The following is a 22,178-nucleotide window of genomic DNA, read 5'->3' as shown; positions in this document are numbered from 1 at the left end:
AGCAGTAGTGGATTAAGGAGTAGACGCAGAAATCAACCAATCATAATCGAATGTGAGAAAGATAATCAACTATGATTAGTCGATTTCTGCACCTACTCCTTAATTCACTACTGCTACTGCCCATTGTAGACCACGCATAAGATTGGATTCGCTACTGGCCTTACGGTCTCTATCGTGATTGACTAATTCGCTTACTGATTATGTCTTACGGCCTTAAGGTGCCTACTGATGGACTCGGCAAATGCCGCTCGCGGCAGCGCGGCACTTTAGAAGGAACTAGATTCTAGGGGCTTCTGTTTCTGATGCCGCTTGCCGCGTGAACGCGGCGTTTGCTGCGTTGACACGGCGTCCATTTGAGTGGAACATAAATAATCCAGTTGGAAGACATATTGAAAAAGTGAAATAACCTTAACTTCTTATTGTCTTAGTACCTCAGTAGCACAAGGCTTGTTTCTGATTATAGTTGTAAGGATTGTTTTAACAAGATTAGAGCAAACGATGTTTGCGAAAATGAAAATTCATGAGTGGTTAGTGCAGTGCACTCATGTAATTAATCAGCAGAATGCAGAAGCAGATCGACGTGATAAACTACTCAGATCATTAGCTTTGTTATTAGTCGAAAAAAAAAAACGGAGAAACAAAAAGTAGCGTTTGTGGGTTGCACCAATTTTTCAAAAACGCTATGAGCACGGTTTTTATCATGTCTTGCTGCCAACACTGAAATTAGAAGATCTTCCATAATTATTTTCGGATGTCAGCCACGCAATACGAAGAGTTGTTATCTATAGTAGGTCCGCATCTAGAAAAACAATACGTTGTGCGAGAGCCGATAAGTGCAGCAGAACAATTGACATTGACATTACGGTAGACATTTTTTATTTAGTTGTATGTAAATGTTATCAATTATATTTCATTATATCAACTATTACATTTCAGATTTCTAGCAGCTGGTGATTCCATGTCTTCAATGACGTATCAATATTTGATAGGCTTGACAACTGTAAGCAACATTATTGCTACAACGTACAGAATTATTTGGGACAATCTGTGTCCTGTGGTCCTTCCACCTCGATTACTTGAAAATGACGCGGAGAATCGCAGAAGATTTTGAAGATTTGTGGGACTTTCCACATTGCATTGGGGCAATTGACGGAAAGCATGTAATCATTCAAGTAAATTATACTTTCATTACACTTCTTTTCAGACATTATTCAACTATCAAAAGCTATTGGAAAAAAAATTAAATAACAATATAAATGGATTCCAATATATGTAATAACCTTTGTGTAATTTCAGTGTCCGGACAATGCAGGCTCCAATTTCTAGAACTACAAAAATAGTCATAGCATTGTACTATTAGCTATTTGTGATGCCAATTACATTTTTCGATTCGTTGATATTGGTGCGTATGGCAGACGAAGTGATGGAGGCATCTTTCGTGAAAGTCAATTAGGTCAACATCTTTGTTGTGTATGTAAGGAAAACGCAGACATATTGTTAGTGACAAAAACTGAGTATATTCTCTGGTCGTTTTGTACAAGCACGTGGAAGGCACACAGAATACAACCGCCATAGAAAACGAAGACGAAGGAAGGAATCGGCGCACGCCAACCTAATTAGTCACTAGGGACGCGAGTTCCTCTCCTCTAAATGGATCCCTAGCTTCTAACGCCCGCAGTGGCGCGCATCTTTGATCGTCCTATACTGAATATCTAACAAAGACCAAACGGACCGCAATTAAAAATTCATTCAAAAGTATTCTAGTTTTATTAGAAATAAGCTCCCATTTTTTTGTAATACTGTCTAGAACCAATTCCGTAGGAACATTGGTGAACAAGGACACTACATCCAAAGAAATTAATAAGTAATCCGATTCAAAGTAAACATCCTTTAATTTTTCAATGAGCTGAAAGCTGACTTTTACTCAGTTATATTTTTAATATAACTAGGGGCTTCCAAAATGGAATCATTAATGATGTTATGAAGATATAGTGATAAAAAATAAAGTGGACTGTTTATTGATGACACAATGATTCTTAACGGATTACCTTTTTTATGGATCTTGGTTAACCCATATGCTCTTGGAATAATGCCGTCACTCGTGAGTAATCTCCGATATGTGGAATCATCTATAAACCCAGACAGCACAGTAACGTTTTAAAAATGTATTTAAAACGTACATGTTGGACGTTTTGGACATATTAAAAACGTCCAGATTAGATCCATGCATATTTTAAAAACGTTTCAAAAACATCCAGTGTTACCATTTTGGATTTCTTAAAAACGTCCATTTTAGGACGCAATGGACTAAAACTGGACCAAATTAATACATTAAACAAATTTTAGACCACAATCCAGACAAAATGATTCTTATAAGAATATATAGATAGCCAATGAGAGCTCTGCTTTACATCGTCGCGTAAGAAAAAGCAGAGCTTTCATTGGATATCGCCCATCGCGTCTAGTGTGAACTAAGCGCATTAGAGACCCTCAAGTATCTCTTACGTTGTATCTCTTTTAGTATCTCTTAGTTTCTCTTATGGCCGATTGTTCCATCTTTTGGTAAAGTTTACCTGTTAGATAAGTAACAAAATTACCCCATCACGCAGATTGCCAGATTTACTTATACCAAGTAAACTTTACCAAAGAACTTTACGAAAGAACAATCGACCCTTAGTATCTCTTCGCGTATCTCTTACTTGAGGATCTCTACTAGCCATCCCCTCCACTATAGGCCAGACTCTGGTATTCTAGGGACTCTATTCTCCCCACTAGTTTCTGACTGGGGTGCGTTCAAAATCGTCGTCCGGATGCACCCAGATGTTATTGTTTTATCCTTGTTGTTCACGAATGATAAACAAGGATAACACGACACCTGGGTGCACTCAAATGATGATTCTGAACGCAGCCCTGGCTGACTGCATGTTGGAAGCGAAAGATTCCAAATTCTTATCACTGCAAGTACCAAGCTATTGCTGCTCGACTTGACACTTACTGCGTACTGTCTGAACTAAGCTTTAATTTGGTAAATTTTCGTTACCGGAGGTAACAAAAGTAAAACTCCTTGTGCGATTTTTAAAAAATTTTAACGTCAAGTCAGCGAAAGCAATGCGAGTAGCTTAGAAAATTTTTTACATGAAATGGACATTTTTCAAATGTCCAAATGTAAACATACTTTGTACGTTAAATAACGTACATTTTTAAAATATTCGTACTACGTCCATGGACGTTTGGACCAGATTAAAACCAAGTCTGGATGTCCAATGGATGTCGTGTGCTGTCTGGGAACCCTTTCCCTTTCCATCTAACTAACAAAGAGTGCAAATCACTCGTGAGTTTTTTTGTCGGATCTTTATTGATAACTTCATATGTGTTATTGTCTGATAAAATCACCTCCATTTTATCTATGTAATTGTTTTTGTTTAGAGCAACAGTGACATTCTCCTTATCCGCGTTAGTAACTAATAAATCAGAGTGATTTTTTAAAAATTCTTTAGTTGATTTTTGCCAATCACAAAGTAATCTCTCGCTCGGTTTATTATTTGGAAATTCTTTATGGAATTTTTCCAGTATTGTAATTGTGTTGTGTCTAACAAAATTAATTGTATTCTCAGGACGACCGTTAATATTATTTTCAATATGTTTAATAAACTCGACTGTTGTTCTATCTATGTTATTCTTATTAACAGGTAATCCGAAACTTTCTTCTAATTGCAATAAATATTTAGCTTCTAAGGGAATTCTTCGAAGAGAATAGCTTCGAAGAGAACAAATTTTTGACACTCCTATGGGGTCTCCTTTATCGCCAATTGCAACTGATATTGTTATGCAGGACTTAGAGATGATAGCAATTGAAAAAATACCATTTAGGCTCTTATTTTATTTTCGATATGTGGACGATATTATTTTAGCGGCTCCATCTGATGGAATCACAGACATTTTAAAAGTATTTAACTCATTACATGGAAGACTGCAATTTACTATGGAAGTTGGTGAGGGGATGGGAGATTAAGTTTTTTAGACACGATGTTGATCGTGGAAGAACATATGCTGGTTTTTGATTTGTAAAGCGACTTTCTCTGGCACATTTCTTAATTTTATGTCACACCACCCACTATGTCACAAAAGAGGTGTGATATACGGTTTTGTTGACAAAATTATACGTTTATGTCATCCTCGTTTTCAACAAAATAATTTGATCAGTGCAATTAATATCTTTCTACAAAATAGTTATCCACTGGAGTTTGTTTTTGCTTCTGTATAAAAAAGTTCCATTCTGAGAGGAATAGAATAACTACTGACAAAAAAAACCAGAGTTCTAACGATTATCTTTAATAACCGATGCGTTGAAACCAATATCAAAAAATTTTTTTAATTTTTCTGAGTTCACACAGGTCAGAAATTTTTTTTCGGAATTCGGTATTTTATTGAGAGTTCTGGGTAGCTCTAAAAGAGTTCTAACCATTATCTTTAATAACCTATTCGTTGAGACCGATATCTAAAAAGTCTTTTGTATTTTTATGTCTACGCGGGTCAAAAATTTTTTTTCGAAATCCTGTACTTTATTGAGCTTTCTGTTTAGATCTACAAAAGTTCTAACGATTACATTTAATAACAGATTCGCTGATACCAATCTCTAAATAATTCTATAAGAACTTTGAAATTTCAACTTTTGAATTTTTCTAGGTCATACACGAGTCAGAAATTTTTTTTTTAAATACGGTATTTTATTGAGAGTTCTGAGTATCTCGACAAGAGTTCTATCGATTATCTTTAATAACCGATAGGTTTAAACTAATATCTAATAAGTTTTTTGAATTTTTTTATGTTCACACAAATCAGAAATTTTTTTACGAAATTCAGTACTTTGTTGAGAATTCTTGGTAGCTGTGCACGAGTTCTAACGACTATCTTTAATAACCGATGCGTTAGAATCAATATTTTGTTACTCCCTGTCCTCCATAAAAATACAAATTTTCTTCCCTTTTTGTCTTTTCATTCCGCGCTGAATTATTTTTCCTTATTTAATCTCACATCATCTATCTAAAATATTTCTATTAATTAATTGCAGATATTCCTAGCGAAAAACTTATTCGGCGTAGTATTATTCCATCATGCCGACATCGCGTGACTCATGTGTCGCGTAGCGCGAGCCAATCGAAACACTCGCGAGGCACATGCCGCGTGCCGATGTATTGCAACGAAATTCCACGAAGGATAACTCCGCGAGGATTAATTAACAACGTATATTTTTGGTCTTTCGCAGAAAACAAAAACAGATGATTTCAATTTATTAAATAATTATATCCTAATTCAAAGATTATAACCACGTTTTGCATTCCCATAAATTATTTCAAGAAACATTATTAATATGTACATTAATAATTAAATAAATAAAACATTTTAATACTAGATTATAATTAAACAATAACGAGAATTTAATTATGCACTCAGAGACGCTTATAAAGATTATTAAAGTTAATAGTATAGAAGGATAAATTCAGGTAAAATTTCAAGTTTTATCCTTGACAATATTATATCCTCGAAAATCACGGAAAAATTACCTCAAGTATTAGCAATGCAGGACAAGCGAAGAGGTATTGTTGGAGGTATTCTCGGGCGAGTTTTTGGCGTCAGAGATTCCCGAGAAAATTACTGCTATTTATTAGGAAAACATGTTGAGCGAAGAGGTTGCAATAGGTATTCCTCCCCTTCGGAGGTGTCACCGATACCGTCGACCAATGAGAACTCTGGATAATTCGCGCGATAGAAGGGTTGACAGCGTCCCCTTGGAGTGAATCAACCAATTACTTCGTCGATACGAGGAGGGCTGATTGTGGGGTGACTACACCCACTCTCAGAATACTTCCAACAACCTCTTTGCTTATCCTGCTTTGCGAATATTCGAAGCGATTTTTCCGAGATTTTCGACGACATAAAACCTGGGCTGCGTTCCGTTTCACTGCATGATGCGCATGATGCATCTTTTATCCTTGTTATTCACCGAATGTTAAACAAGGATAAATGATGCATTATGCACATCATGCGTGAAACGGAACGCAGCCCTGGTGCCTGCCTAACCTTTCCGTTCAAATTTATCTTTTCATTAATTTTAATGATCTTTAGCATCCCTACGAATGCATAATTAAATTTACGTTATTGTTCAATTATATATAATCTACCCCGTTAAAATATATTTATTTAATTATTAATCTAATTATTAATAGTATTCTTTTAAATTATTCATTCGAACATAAAATGCAACAATGAATTTCGCACACTAATAAGCTGCGATCCATTTGACGCTAGAAACGCTTCGAAGCATTCTTTGATTAGTCAATTCGTAAAATTCTTTGTTCTGATTGATCGCTCAAACGCTTCGAAGCGTTTGTAGCGTCAAGTGGACCGCAGCCATGATGTCACTTGCGATATAAAACAATAACTAATATCTATTTGTTTCCTTCGAAAAAAAGAAAAAATATATGTTAACTTATTTTGTTAATTAACTTGCTAAAAATTTACTAATAGGCAGAAAATATATATATATGTGTCAAGTCTCTGTAAAAATTAGATATTTGAGTTCTCGATATCTATCTAATTTCTAACCTATCATGTCGATATCGCGCGCTTCACCATATTATTCTTTTAACGATTTCCAGAGATATTTTTCTTCTTGTTATATACATATATCAAAATATTTGAGTTTTTTTACTGTCAATTCTTTTGCCAAAATCATAAGGAGAGTACCAATTCGATATAATATAGATATGTATATTATTGAATGAGAAAGATCTATGAATATAATTTCTAAAACTTTTTATTATGCAAAAATATATATATTTACCATTAATAATTAGAAAACATTGTTAAAAAAGATATTCTTCAATTATGTGTTTCAAATATAATGTCTAAAGATTTGCTTCTTTTGATTAAGTTTGTATATAGGTACATATTGTATAAAGAAAGTTAGACACAGTTAAATAACAATTAATGCAATTCAACATGTTCATGGTTACTATATTTTATTTCAAACGTGTTATATATAAATTATCATACAAATACAATAGCATTATCGTAATATATTATAAATGTTAAACAATCCTGAGTAATTATTCTACATAAGGGACAATCGAAAACATTTTAATGTCTCTATCATTTTAATATCAAGCGAATCACTGGAACGAATCGCAATAATAATCGCAGTAATAATATATAATATAAAATACAATAATAATATATAAACAATCCATACACACGATATATTGAGGATTGGAGACGAAGGGAGAGGAATTAATCGTCTTATATTTTATTAATGCTTAATAAAACGTCATAAACTATACAGTATTAACATCAAATGATCGCAACTTGAAAAACATTTACACAATGAGAAGATGCGATAATACACAGTGCAATGCCATATCGCTGTATTACGTGCAATATCTATACATAACAAGAGTGAGAAACAAGCGTAAAACGATCTCTCTTCGTTCTCGATTAACAAACTAAAAAATTTCTTTTTTCCTTTTCACTTATTATACAACCTAGTGTCAGAAATATCTTCTCTGTGTAATAATCAGAAGTGCATAATTTATAAAATATTTGTGTCTTAAAGATAACAAACTTAACGGGGTCCCCTCTGGGAGAGGATAGATGTACGCAAGTATAGAATCAAATTTTTTTTTAACCAGCATAAAATGGAATCTTTTATTTAACTTGACAAATATACTCAACAAATACAAATTCTTCAGAATCACGAAAATCTAATGATGTTAGACATTTAATTATTCGTATTTCAACGCTTAAAAATATTATTTCCTTTGACAATAACCGTAGAACAGGATTTGTTTAACACGAAAAATCAAAGCGTAATTTCATTCATCGAATACGCTCAACCGATGCAAATTTCTAAAAGATTACGGAAACCTAATAAATATTTATCCTTGGTCCTATATATTTTTACATCGAAACACAGTTCTATACTACATTATAATAGGCTGTCTCTCTCACGACGGTTGTATACATAATGATTCGTAATACGCATTTTCTTAACATACGTCCGTTTTTAGCACCATCAAACAAAATATTGTGAAGAATTTCGCACGTTTTGCGTTTTGTAATAATTAATGTCCCGAAATATGTATTCCAAAATCGCGACATTCGCGGAAAATCAATTGTAACAAAAAGCCTGATCGCAGCTAGCGGTAAAAAACCCCCTTATCAAAGTCTAAATGCAATATCAAAAAACGGCCGCCCGCAAAAGTGACGTGACGTGAGTAAATACTTAGAAAAATTTCTCTGGAAAAATTCTGTCAAAAACGACCTATCGTGATCGATAGGCCCGCGATGAATTCTTGACATTACGAATTTTCACATCGTGGAAGAAGAAGGGGGATTGCGCAATCCGTCTTCTAATAATCGGGACCCGTTTCAGCTATTGAATCATGTTTACTTAATAAACATGTTCAATATTCACGACGAGCGCAATCGGTGTATCGACTTTGGTCCATCAAAAATCATCCAAGCTTCACGCGATTCTCGTACGGCAGTGGTGAAATTATAATTCGTGTTCACGCGAATCGCAGATGTTATCCGAATGGTCCGTGTCTCGTCGAGCGTTTTAAAATTATTTTTACAATTCCATTGTATGTATATCAAAATATTTTCAGGCTTATAGTTTCCGAAAGAAGAAACATCAGAACGATATTTTTTCTTTTATTTCGATATTATAAATAATGTCCAATGTTTTATTATCCGGACTGTCATAAATTTTGTTTGTCAAATAATTTTAAATACGCCAAATGTGATTGCTTCGACCATTTCTGTGAACGCATATGTACTATCTAATTATTAATCGGTGAAATAAAAAAAAGAATGGAAGTTCAGAGTTCGAAACGTTTCTTCCTCTCGGCGACCATGCCTACAGCGGGTAGAGGATGATGGTAACTCGGTGTGGGTGTCGGAGGTAAGCTGCGACAACTTCTGCTGGACCATCTCACTGCTGGAGACCTCATCAACTCTGTAATATATAAACAAATGACAGAACTCGTCAAGTATCCATAATTATAAAAGCGTCTGAAGACAATCATCTCAAGATATAAAGCAAATAAAAATCATAAATGTAAAAATTTTGTCACGAGAACTAAAGCAAGCATACGAAAATCATATAAATCGTAATAAAATGCGATAGACGTGAAAGCGATAACGTGAACGGAATGATACATTTAGTTAACATTCAACAAAGTGACGAAGGAGGCAAAAAGACCTGCAACGGAGAGAGCTGAGGGTTCCGGGGTGAAGCGGGATGTGTGACGAGTGTTGGCACGGAGGGTGTATGTCTGCGAGAGTTGCTGCTTTTCATTCTGCTTGGTCTCCTGCCACCGCTGGGTGCCAGTGCCGCCGCCGACTCGCATCTCTGTTGTTGTGCCACCTTACATGTCAAACAGTTGTCGGAATATTGTTACGCTCAATGCATATCGTTACATGTATCCATAAGTGCCTCTCATACAGACAGCATCGGTTATTGATCACGATATGGGAAAATATAACGAGAAACATTAAAACTATAAATTATGATCTGAACGTTAAGATGTTGAACTATTTTAAATTCATTTTTTATGAAATTAATGAATTAATTTCAGAAATTATAATTGCGTGCCGATATGGTTGTCGGACTTTCAACGCAATCAAATCTGAAATATTAATAATCCCCCCAAAATTCCTAACTTAAAAACTGTAATAAACTGCGAAAAATAATGCCGTCCTTGCAAGAGATCCAGGTTCGACTCCCGGCCGAGGCATTATTTTTCGCAAAATAAGTTTATTACAGGTTTTTAAGTTGGAAAATTTGGGAGGATTATTATTTCAGATTTGATTGCGTTGAAAGTCCGACAACCATATCGGCACGCAATTATAATTTTTGAAATTAATTCATTTAAAAATGAATTTAAAATAGTTCAACATCTTAACGTTCGTTATTGGCGCTTCTTAGTTTAAAATAATGTATTTAACATAAGCGGTCTTCCAATCTTATTATTGTATAAATTATGAATCACTAAAGGATATTTGTCGCGTAATGCTTTTACTTGAAATACTTTTGACTATCGTAGAATTGTAGAAGGAATTTGTTACTGCCTTTTAGATTTGTTACATCTTTCTCTCTCTCTTAGATCTATTAATTTAGATTTTTCGCTTTTCATAGAGTAAGTATATATGAGTATATATGTACGTATGACTGTATACGTAAATACATATACACGTATTTACGTAATTATATAAAAAGTATAAAAACTACAATAAAAATTAATATAAAGATATATATCTTATTTGGAAAAAATATATATGTATAATATACATAATATTTCTTTTCGAATATCTTAAGATAATAGAAAAACTAATTTTAGTTTAAATTAATTAATTTAGTTTTAGGCTGTTGTCAAATTCCATCATTGCTACAGAGCTAAATATTAAGATATTCTTAATTGGAGATGTGCCAGTGACTAGATCTCTATGTGTGGAAAATTATATGTATATTGTGTATATGTATACTTTGAATTGAGATAATTAATGCAGATACAAATTTCTTTGCAAAAATTCTGATATGTAAATACAATATATTTTCATTTAACCATTGTCACATCAACGTACCACTATACGTTACCCACATATCTTTAGCATATTATATACGATACATGGCTAGTTAATATTTCTATAGATATTTATAGCGTATATAGTGTGTTACACCCACAATAAGGCAAGGTTAATTCGCATATTGCACATCGTGGACCCTTACATATATGAATGTTAGCAAATAATCAGCGTTAGACAAGCATAATGCATTATATGTAATTGATATAAAATAATAGTAGGCACGCTTTTAACGTTAGTTATCAGTCTAATTTATAAATAACATCCCAGATAGCAAAGCGTGTCTCAGCAAGATCGCACAAATCTGTGATTGCTGGCAACTTGCCATAGATTTGTCTTCAACGATTTCGAATATACCGACATGTTAACCGATTATAACAACATGCAAGCAACAATGTATATACGTATTGCCAGCAGTTTAACAGCAAGCTAGGTGCATCAATGTTATCTTGTGTTGTCGGTAATATGACAGCATTGTATGATGATGCATATTATTATGGCAACATGATGGCAACAGTAGTACGAATTTTGATGACGATTTTAAAGTTGTCGGCAAATTGCTATTCAAAATTATCATATCGTGAAGACATCAAGTTGCCAACAAATGAGGACTCAGTTGCTACAATTCTGCTAGCAACATATGCTTAGCAATGCATACTTAGTAAGCAACATTCCAGCAACAAGACACGTTGCTATCTGGGATAATTAAAATTAGAAGATCGCCAATTTTATCAATTATTCTTACGAAATTAATGCAATAATTAACAACGTAGTCGTAATAAACAGAAAGCTTAAACTCATTCGTATATACATGCGATAAGGACAAGCTCTTCATAGGAATTAACAAACGTCACCATTGCTCAATAAATATTGCATAGTTACATATTTATGCATAATTAAGCGGCCTCCACACAATATACAATACATCAATATTACGCAATAATATTGATTATTTAATGTTTACATTAATGTTATTAATACAATTATTTGTACTAATAATATTGATCGTGTACAGCTCGCTCAAAATAATATGCTCAGTCTTCATATCAGTCAATATTTTAACAATGTTAATCTTAAAAGCGCTGTTAATTTACATAAAGCACGTGTTAATCTCACTCTAGTATCACTCTTCCTCTGCAAGAGTAATAATCAAAGACAGAAACCCAGCCTGTGATTTTCGCGATTTTTCACAACTTTATAGCGTTTATATATTAGAAAACGATACAACAGTTTCGGTTGCATGCGGAAAATCATTTCAAATAAAAATCTTCGAATCAATACTGATCATAAACAATACCATCATAAACAATAAGACCATAATTACGTCAACGATTACATAGTAATATTTTACAAAAGCACCGTGGACTCTCTCACTGTCAATCAACAATACATTCCATCACTGTGGACTCTTTTTCCCTTCCTTTTTCTCCGTATTCATCTCTCTTCTGTACCTTGATACTGATGAGGCAAGCCGCTCCTCGGTCTCAGGCTGTCCCACAATGATGAGCCCAGGTTGCCGTTACGCTCCTTTTGCCCTAAACTCGCCGGCTGTTCTTTCCCATCAACGTGCGAGCCGGAAACCCCGGTACTACTCGCCGCCTTAGCCAGATTATTCGAGTACGGCAACGAGACGGACTTTACGCGCTCAAGTCTGTACGAGAACGCGCTCTGAGGTCGATCCGCCGACAGAGACTGTTTTTGCAACGCGCTGGATAAGGAGCTCGCGCCTTTCGGACTCCGTTCACTCGTTAATTTCTGCTCGCTGCCACCCTGACTACCTCTGAGGCGTTGCGGCGAATAGGCGGGCGAGTAGTTTAACGATAGGGCGATTTTCGACGGCACGCCGGACGATTCACGAAGGGTGTCCCCATGCTGTTAGTGAAATATCGAAAATATGCGTCAATGCGGCTGATGGGTGAGTGAGAGGGATGGGTTAAATGCTAATAAAATCGCTGAACTATCCGCTAAATTACAATTACATCAGTTATGGTATTTACGATTCGTCGTCTAGTAAGTAAGAAACATATTGGATCATTCCAGTAACATTGTAACAACGTTACAACGTTACTGCAATGTTACTAGAATGTTTCAATATATTTCTTGTTTACTGGGCGGACTCGTTCGCGCCTGAGATCTAATATTATATTATTTACAAGGTGATATACAAGTTCGAGAACGTGTAAAAACGATGAGGTAGTCGTTAATAAAAAGCGTATGAATTTTTATTTGAGCGATTAAAACACGGATACAGTCAGAAATTTCGGTAAAGCGCGACAAGCTCACTAAGTGAAACACCATAATATGTAATTGCAGCAGAGTTAATCAATTTAGTAGTGTACATGTTTGTTAATCACATCTACTCTTTTCTAAATGATAAACTTTCTAATCAAGGGCCAGCCGTACCTTGAATTGTTGCAGTCGATGTATTTCTTCCCTCGGTTCGGCGAACTCGTTGTCCCTACCTCTTAGAATCTGTATAGTATCGTTGACACCGCTGTCATTTGTCTCCAATACCAGATGCGCTCGCAATTGCTTGTTCCTCGCATCCAATTGCATGATGTGCTGTTGCGCCTGGGCGAGTTGCTTGGACAGATTGCCCACTTTCTCCTCCAACGCGGCTGACTCCACGCACTTGGACGAATACTTTGCGGACAGAGAAAGAATCTCTTGCTTTATCTCCTCCATTTCTTCCCTGCAAAAAAGAAAATATATACATTTAGTCTCTGCGTCAATTTAACTTGACGGTTAGCGTCGAATTGAAATCCTTGCATACTCGTGTTCTTTGTGTAGCACGCCGATGTCCTCACGCGCCTGCATCTGCTTGATAAACTCCTGCTTGAATTTGGCGATTTCTTTTTGCACTTCGTGTTCGTGTGCTTTTCTCATGGCGTCCAGTGCAGCCAGAGTCGCTTGCGTTTCTTCGGAGAGCGCCTGTTCCTTTTCCACCCTGAGGTTTTCCAATTCCTGCCGATGTTTCTCTTCCATCTCGGCAATAATACGCCTGTGCGAGTTCTCCATAGCCAACAAACCCTTTTCGCATAATGCGCGTAACTGCTTGATCTCCTCCTTGTACCGTTTTCGCGTCTCAGCATCAGTGTCCAATTCGGCGCTCATCGATCTCTGATAGGCAGCTCTCAACTCGTTCACATGAGCCGAATGCTCGGAATCCATCGCGTTAAGACGGTGCTCCAGTTTCCTAGCTCTCTCACGTAAACTGGCCGCTTCCTGCTCGTATTGTGTCGTCAAAGATTGCCGCTGGCTATCCAATTCGCCCTTAATATCTATCAAATCTCTCTCCTGATTGCACTTGAGTGCTTCTAATTCCTGATTATGTTCATTAGTTATTTTCTGAATAGTTTCCTGTAATTGATTGCATGTCTGACACGACATACTATTCATGTAATCGCTGAGCTTCCTTATCTGTTCTCGTAAATGTAAGCACTTTTCGCATACACTAGACCAATCCGTGACGCTGTTCGCCGATTTAGGCCAAATTATATTGTCGATTTTCACGCCCGTTTTGTCTCTTATACATTTGCTGAGTTCAGCTAGATTCTCTTCCAAGTGAAACAACGACTGACTGAAGTTCTTAAGCTGCTCTTTCGACTCTCTCCTTCCAGATATCCTGTCCTCGCATTCCTTAGTCAATCGCTGATAAAGGTAACTATACTCCGCGTCGAGAATCGGATTGCTTTGAAGATCGTATCCCTCGTCGTTTGCTAGACAGGAAAAGATCTCTTCATTTCGAATAAGACTAGATACGAAAGTTTCGCCAGACAATGCTGTAGATGATTGTCGTGTGGTTTCCTGAAGGAGGGCGATTCTGGAATCTATTAAAGCTTTGTGCGCAATTATGTCGGCGTAGTCTGTAAGCAGCTGGCGAGATTCATGCTTAGAGTCGAGAGTCGTCAACTTGTTCTTCTTCATCGTACGCAGACAGTCCTCGTAAGCTTCAGACAGCTCGTGTATGGAAATCTCCATTTCTTGACGCAATCGCGCTTGCGCCGCGTCCATCCACAATTCTAGCTTAATATTGTCTGCGTTATCGAAGCTGAGACAAATGTCCGTGATTGAAGTGATGTTTTGTTCATACAATTGTCCGTAACGCATGATAACGTGAGACACTTCGGCCTGCACGAGTTCCTTGCTCACGGTCTCCTGTGCTAAAGCCCATGCCTCGCGAATACGTCTATCCTCGAGTAGTTTCTTGTTCGAGCCGCTGATCTGCTTACCCGCGAGATCTTCCTGCTCGGACAGACTCAACGTCTCGGCGGCCAGAGATTCCGCGAGCTGTCGCAACTTCGCGTCCTTGTACTTTCGCATGATCTCGTTGATCTCCCGCTGCTTCTGCAGCAGAAAGTTTAGACTTTCGCTGCGAGCGGCACTAATCTCCTTCGGCGTTTCCGTCGACACGGTAGAGGATCCTATCAGTACTAACTTATTCGCTAACACTTTAGTGAGATACTGAATGTAACTCGTTTTTTGGTACGTTTTGGGCTTAGTTCCATGAATCTTACGCTTTAAGCTTGAGGCAAGCTGACTAGTTTCGACCAATTCACTCAAAACGGCGCTTCTGTCTGTCGTGCGATTCAGCGCGCACTTTATCTGTCGCAGGATCACCGACTCGAAGGCTATTCTCTCGGCGACGAGTCTCATTTTCTCCCTCTCGTCCAGCCGTCCTTCCTGCGCCAGCAACTGCCGTCTCTTTGTGAGTTCGCTCAATTTATCCTTAAGTATAGTTTCTAACCTAGATACCACTACCCCTACTGACTCGGTGATTTGAGCGCTAGCCTGGTTTTTCTTACATTCTAAGCACGAGTCCAATATTTCGTTCACCTCGCGCAAACACTTCTCGGCTTTATCTTCCGCTTGCGTCGAGCCAAGACACTTCTCCAATCGTCGTTTCGACTTCGACACTACTCTCTCCAGTTTCTTCAGTCTTGCCAGGACTTCCAACGATACCTCGGAGGACCCACTGATTTCGCTACATTCACTGGAGTCTTTTTCCGCGTCACTGACCATGGTCTCAGCAACGCTCGCAACTTTCGTTTCTAGAGTACTTAGTCTAATCAACACTTTCATTGGTTCAGAACTTGTCGCGCTATCTAAGGATTTTCTTCGTAATCTAGCCCGATCCAGATTTTTGCTTTCTCTTCTTTTTTCTTTTTTCGGATTGGGACTCGATTCCTTCGAGCTGCTGCCAGCCGAAACAGGAGCACTAATGCTCTTGCCTCTCTCTATAGCGCAGATCTTGTTTTCTAGATCCAAAAGTTTGTCCTCTACCTCCTGAGAGATCTGGAAAGATTCTCTTCCTTTGAGAGAGAGTGATCTTCTCTTATCTCTGCTTTCAGCTTTTGTCAATTTTTGCTTTAGAGTTCTAATTTGTTTTTCGCTGGCAGCTAACTTATTAGTCAGGTCTTGGATTCTCGCCGCCATTAATTGAATCTGTGCTTGATTTGTCTCGCTGACGTTAGCTGCGTCCTGCTTATGGGCAAAGATTTCCAACTCCAAAACATCTTGTGTAGCATGAGCTTCTCGTAGTTCTTTCCTCATGGCTCGAATTTCCATGACAGCCTTCTCAAAACGGCTTCGCAACTCGTCGTATTCCTCCATAACTCTAAAATAAAAATATCACATTGTATACGCGATTACTACTCATGCGATATACTTCTTATATCTTTATACAACGCGCATTTACCTTTCCTTGTCCAATGCAGTCAAATCTAAATCCAATTCAATATTGGTCAAATCGCTCAGCGAATCGAAGCTTCTTCCACGTTCCCTCGAAGCAGAAAGTCCATTCTTTTCCTCCAATTCTCTCATTCTATTATAAAGCCGTTCATTTTCCTCGATACCTAATTTAAGGAATAATATATTATCAATCAAACATTATTTATATATTTATAAAATTTATTAAAATATAAAATCATGTGTTTTACTAATGAACAGTACATATACGTACCTTGTGATAATCTATTGCTAAGAGCTGCTGTTTCCGCCTGTAGATGCTCGACAGATCGGTGACTCGATGTTAGTTCGTTCGTAAGCATTTCGCATCTCTCTGTTGTTTCTCTCAGGATAGCCTCTGTTTCAAGTAATTTACATTCTAAGACTTCTTTCTCCCTGTTGTACACCTTTTTCATCTTCTCCAAATCGTCTAGATCTTTATTTCTCTGCTGTTCCGTCCTCTGTATCGTATTCAACAGTTCTTCCACTTGTTTCTCCCTGATAGACGCCTCTGCTTTCTGTTGTCGAAGCCTAGATAGTTCCTTCTCCGCATTTGCAATGTCGGTTCGTGCTGCATTCAGCTGCGATTTCAAGTTCTCAATTTCATTTTCCTGACGTTCGACAATGACTAGTAACGTACTCGGATGAGACTGATTTTGATCCAACTGATCGCGCAGCAGTGACACTTGATTTTCCAAAAGCTCGACAATAAGAGGACTGTCGTTGGTACTTGAAAGGCAGTTGTTACTCTGCAAGTGGCCATTGTTCTGCTCCTCGTCCTCGCCAAGTTCGCAACAAGCCATCATTAGATCTTCTGATCTTACACTGTCCAAGGTACTTCTCCGCGAACTTGGCGGCGAGCTCCGGCTTCTCTTGTAGACTCTCGATCTGGAACTCGATCTAGATCGAGCTTTCACCCTCGACAGTGCGGTTCTCGTTAATGGCGGCGACGGTGGCAACTCCGACCACTCGTGGTTTGCTGAATCTGACCAGCCGGAACCTTTTAGCGTCATAGGCCAATCACCGTTTCTCACCAGCGGTGGCGATATCGGCATCTCCGACCAGTCACCTGACTCTCTTCGACCACCCTCGGAAGCGGTTCTATACTCTTCGTCAGACGAGAACAGAACCGATCTGGGCGTGATGGATGTCGATGGAACAACGGAGTCTCTTTCACGATCCGTAATCGATCTACAACAATATTTGTAAGCGTTCTCAACTTTTTGAAAAATATAATGAATTATCTATTCTCTAAAAATTTCTCTTATAAAAAATATTTGCTCCGATATATATGTGTGACTATTTTAAGCGTAAACTCTTTAAATATGTAATCATTATTTAGCACAAAATGCTATTATTTTGTGATGTAAACAAAATTGTTTAATAACTAAACGATTGCATTATTATACTTACGTAGTAGGCGACTGCGGATTCGTCTCTTGCTGAGTATCTGAGCAAACGGTAAGAGAATCGTTACTGTCAGGATCAGGTAAATTGGCTGCTCTTCTGATGGCCGACATCCAACTGGACCTAATGCCGGCTGTCACCGCGGACAGCACCGTGTTACCTCTGTCGTCCCAGGCCTGTGTTGTAAAGTAGTTAGTATGCGTCGCACAAATGATATGAACGTGAAAGAAATGTCACCGCATGGGTTTTATCTCGAGTGAGAAACGCGACCGTTGCCAACAATCAATAGTGTGAGCAAGAAGCTCCCGACTTATTCTACCGTGAAATTGAGTTAATATTTATTCTCCTGTGTGGAGCGCTCCCATTCTAAATGCGGAAGCTAATTCCAACTATCTAATTTAAACGCATCTATCAAGCTTAAATGAAAAAGTAATCCATTGTTTAAATTGAATTTGTACAATTTTTGGTACTTTTAGCTATTTTTCATCTTTTAATTACTTTCATACAAAAGATTTTTAAAAAAAGAATTAATATATGCGCACAGAAATCTAATTTTTCTGACTTTAAAATAAACTTTCTGAAGCTCTTTAACTTAATACATTCAATTTTCTCTCTGCTTTGAACCTTTCCAATGAAAAAAGTAGGTCACACTAGATCTCATAGAATCGCTAGACTTTAATTTAACATTAAAAAAATGTTATCGCATAATTAAACAGCTACATATAATTAAGCAGATTGTTTTGCAAAAGCGGCTAGGTACTTTCCGAGAAACATGAATGCTCCTAACTCACGCAAACACGATATCGTAATTATGATTACTTACGACAGTCTGAAATCCATAATTTCGTGCGACCTGAAGCGACGTGACCGCGGTGACAGTATTGAGGTCTATAACACCGTCCATGATGCCCTTGTCTTCCGCACAAGGATCTCTGTAGTACATCAGCCCGCAACCTCTCAACACAAACCAATGTTTGTTCCATTCCTAGGTAACAACATTTTTTTTAATAATTAAAAATTTAATTAAGGTGCATAAATTTCTGGAACTCCCCTCATTGCTGAATATGCGAGACGCACCTTATTCAAGCCCTGTTTCATCAGCCAGCCCTTCTTGATATTCAGCAAGTCCTCTGCCGGCAGATCGACTCTCAATTCGGAAGTGGGTGAATACCTGATGCCGGAAATGTCTAGACCGCAGCCATCGGGATCGCCTCTGATCTGTACGTGAAACGCGTATCATAATATATTTTATTTCTAAGCAAAATTAAAATGAGCATCAATATAATCCTTCATAGAAAGTCATATTTTTACGTAAATCTCACAAAATCTTAATTATTTTGTGAGAACTACATTATACAAGACGATTAGACAATACTTCCATAAAATATTTAATAAATGTGCTTTTTGAAAAATAGTTAATTATTCTGCCGATGCAAGATACAATTTAATAATAATTTATCTTTCCATTACGTACAAGTTTATCCTGATGAGCCGCATTGACCGCATCCACGACATCTCTGGTTGGCTCCGAAGTTCTTGGCTTGATTCTTCTCATTCGTGGCTGTGTTAATGAAGCTGCAATATCTCGTAGCTTTCCCTCTCTTTCTCGTTCATGCTCCAAAAATATCCTTCGGCACGCGTCGTCATCTATACAACATATATTTTCCTACATTTCTTACTTCTGCATCATGCAACATACCGTAATATAATATTAACAAATTTTATCCCCTATCTATATATTAAATCATTCTCTATAATTTTGATCTGTTCGCGAGCCTAACGGCGTATCCCAAGACGATATAATATTTAGAACGCTCGTGAGGAGAATCCAAGAGACCACCGCACGAGACGAAACCGCTAAGTCAGCTTCTTGCGTTCGTATGTTATCAAATATTCGTTTTGCTACGTCGCATCGCCGCGTTGCCGAGTTAACTAATTAATTTCTTTTCTACTTAAGCGCCGTCTGCTCGAGATGGGCGCTCGTTGGTACGAGTAAACGACCACTCCGCATTAATTGACTGCCGATTAATTAATAACTTTCGTGTCTGACGAAAGATTCCAACGTGAAATTTATTCACGAGAAATTTGTGATTTATTAGCAAAACTGTAATTCACATTGAATTACAGTTTTGCTAATAAATCACAAATTTCTCGTGAATAAATCCTACGTTGGAATCTTTCGTCAGGCACGATTAAACTGACCAAGGCTAATCGGCGATCAGCGGCTTAAATCTCGTGAGTGATTTCAACGCTCCGATAAGACAGACGCGTTTCAATAATCCGCGTTCGTTGGAAATCGTTAGTGAGATCGTTCGACGGATTTCACGTGCCTGCGTTCCGATTTTTCGCGAAGTAGTTTCTAAAGTATCCCGTCGTTCGTTTTGCGTCAATCTAAATGAAATCTATGGATCGCGCGGCGCAGCGCAGTGCAGCGTACGGCCGAACGGCCGTAGATTTCCTTCGCGATTGTGCGTACGCAATTACGCAACGTGTAACGCCGGGTACAATCGAGACGGTACAATCGGATCCTGATACTCCCCCGGGAGCTCTAAAGACAAACGTATGGACAAGAATCCGATGTTGAAAATCCTATAAGTTATAAGACCAAAAAATAAGAGTACCGATTTTTCACGTTCAACGTGAAAATCACCGTAATTCTCAAATTACGGATAGAGACTTTTTCTTAATAATACATTGAAATACATTCATTATTATAATATTAGCTCTGATAATATTAATTATATAGAATTATTAATTATATAAAATTAATTATATAAAATATTTTTCTCTTCTGAAAAATATTCAGTTTTAATAATTAATAGCTTTCTATACAAGCCCAGCAACATTTTCACACTAACTGCTACGTTCGTGGTATCAATTATATTGAACAAAAATAGGTCAGCTCTAACTTAATACATCAGTCGTTTCTTCCGAGGGCTGCAAATCATCGTCATTGAGAATGTAAAACGCAAAGTGGCAGCGTCCCAGTTTCCATCCGTATATAAACTAGTTTTATCTGTCTAGCAAGAAAAACTTTCGACACATGAATCGTGACAAGGTGAGACGAACTTCTTGAGAATTGATTCTAATGTGACTTTCACATGTACTTCGAAATGAAGTTACATTCTTTAAACTGTTTTGTCCATATATGTATATGTATTTTCTAATTTTAATCATCAATGATAAAGCATTAATCATCCCAAATAAAATAATCGGACATACGTAGCAATATTTTGTCATATCAGTATCTTAGCTATTAATAGCAATTATTAAATAATAATTAGAAAATATTTATTCAATGCATAACGTGAGATATCATAATGAAAAAATAAATCGTCTGAAAAACAAACGTCTGAATAATTAAGAATCGTCACACACATTCATAATCTATTATTTTTTTAATAAGTAAATAAATATTTATTTGATACTATTCAAACAAATATAAATATATTAAGATTTAATAAATTTTTTTCAGCGTACATATTGCGAACAGACAACAAAAAATTTTATTTTTCATATTGCAAAGATATAAGGCAGACACCATAAAGATATCAGGCAGATGTCCTGTATCAGAATCAAGGAGATGTCAAGATGACGGTATTATCCGTAGGAATCGCCACGTTAATAGGGATTGTGCCTCATTTAATATACCGACCTAGTTTCTCGCCAGAGGCTGGGCCGGTCGTGTCGCCGATGATGCTGCCGGTCCGCTCGCCCTGCTGATTCATCCTGCGCCTGGCCTTGTCCTCGGCGCGGAGTTTGTCCCGGGTCGGCGGTGACGCGCTGCTAGCAGGTTGATCTCGATAGCTCGTCGATCTCGCGCCGTCGTTGGGAATCATCGGCAGCTCATCGGCCAACGAAACAATGCTGCTCGTCGTCGTCGTCGTCGTCGTCGCCGTTGAGACGGGCGTCGAGGAGGTCGAGTAGATCGTGCTGTAGACGTTGCCATTCAACGATGATGTGGTTGACGTCACAGTCAGATAATTTCCGGTGGAACCATTCTCGAGAGCACGCAACGGCGACAGGCTATTCCTGATCTCGGAGACGCTCTCCGTGTTGCCGTTGGTCAGGACGTTGTTACTGGTGGCGGTGACAACGCTAGTCGTCACCAAGGATGGCGTAGACGAGAATACAGAAGAGCACAGATCCGACGTTCCGCCACCGGTTTCAGGAATCCATGCGCTGCTGCGCGGCTCCGATCGGCAGCTATTGAAACGCGGTCGCGGTGGATTTGGCGTGTTACCTGGCGATCAAGTTCAGATGCCACCTTTTGTAAAAGCTCAGACAAGCGAATAAAAACAGACGGAATGCAAGATCTCTACGAAGAATAAAGAAATACGAGGTATCTTAGTTTTTCTTAGAAAACAGCGATGTTAAATTCGAAAACTGTAGTACACACA

The 22,178-nt window shown here is 37.7% G+C and overlaps 1 protein-coding gene and 1 long non-coding RNA gene across 3 annotated transcripts in view; one reads left to right on the top strand and one right to left on the bottom strand.

The window, feature by feature from the left end:
- Window positions 1–298: 298 nt before the first annotated feature.
- LOC108725843 (uncharacterized) lies at window positions 299–2,291 on the top strand. Its single transcript, XR_001936768.1, has 3 exons — window positions 299–864; window positions 937–1,172; window positions 1,297–2,291. It is a non-coding gene; the product is annotated as an uncharacterized lncRNA (long non-coding RNA).
- Window positions 2,292–8,937: 6,646 nt separating this feature from the next.
- osp (myosin phosphatase Rho interacting protein outspread) overlaps window positions 8,938–22,178 on the bottom strand; it is a 104,352-nt gene continuing 91,111 nt past the window's right edge. The window contains exons 4-14 of one of the 2 annotated variants that reach the window (XM_018453068.1): window positions 21,434–22,021; window positions 19,253–19,425; window positions 18,856–18,996; window positions 18,602–18,763; window positions 17,785–17,954; window positions 16,607–17,562; window positions 16,343–16,499; window positions 13,418–16,261; window positions 13,048–13,336; window positions 9,263–9,427; window positions 8,938–9,016 (exon numbers count right to left, since the gene is read on the bottom strand). In XM_018453068.1, the coding sequence (XP_018308570.1) occupies window positions 9,011–9,016; window positions 9,263–9,427; window positions 13,048–13,336; window positions 13,418–16,261; window positions 16,343–16,499; window positions 16,607–17,562; window positions 17,785–17,954; window positions 18,602–18,763; window positions 18,856–18,996; window positions 19,253–19,425; window positions 21,434–22,021 (5,651 nt within the window). In that variant the 3' untranslated portion in view covers window positions 8,938–9,010. The remainder of the gene's footprint in view (window positions 9,017–9,262; window positions 9,428–13,047; window positions 13,337–13,417; window positions 16,262–16,342; window positions 16,500–16,606; window positions 17,563–17,784; window positions 17,955–18,601; window positions 18,764–18,855; window positions 18,997–19,252; window positions 19,426–21,433; window positions 22,022–22,178) is intronic. The other variant, XM_018453069.1, reaches the window with a different exon arrangement.

Source organism: Mycetomoellerius zeteki, unplaced genomic scaffold, assembly GCF_001594055.1.
Source record: "Mycetomoellerius zeteki isolate Tzet28-1 unplaced genomic scaffold, Tzet1.0 scaffold364, whole genome shotgun sequence".
Taxonomy (NCBI): Eukaryota; Metazoa; Arthropoda; class Insecta; order Hymenoptera; family Formicidae; genus Mycetomoellerius; species Mycetomoellerius zeteki.
Note: the sequence above shows the minus strand (reverse complement) of the source record. Positions and strands in the feature narration are given on the sequence as shown.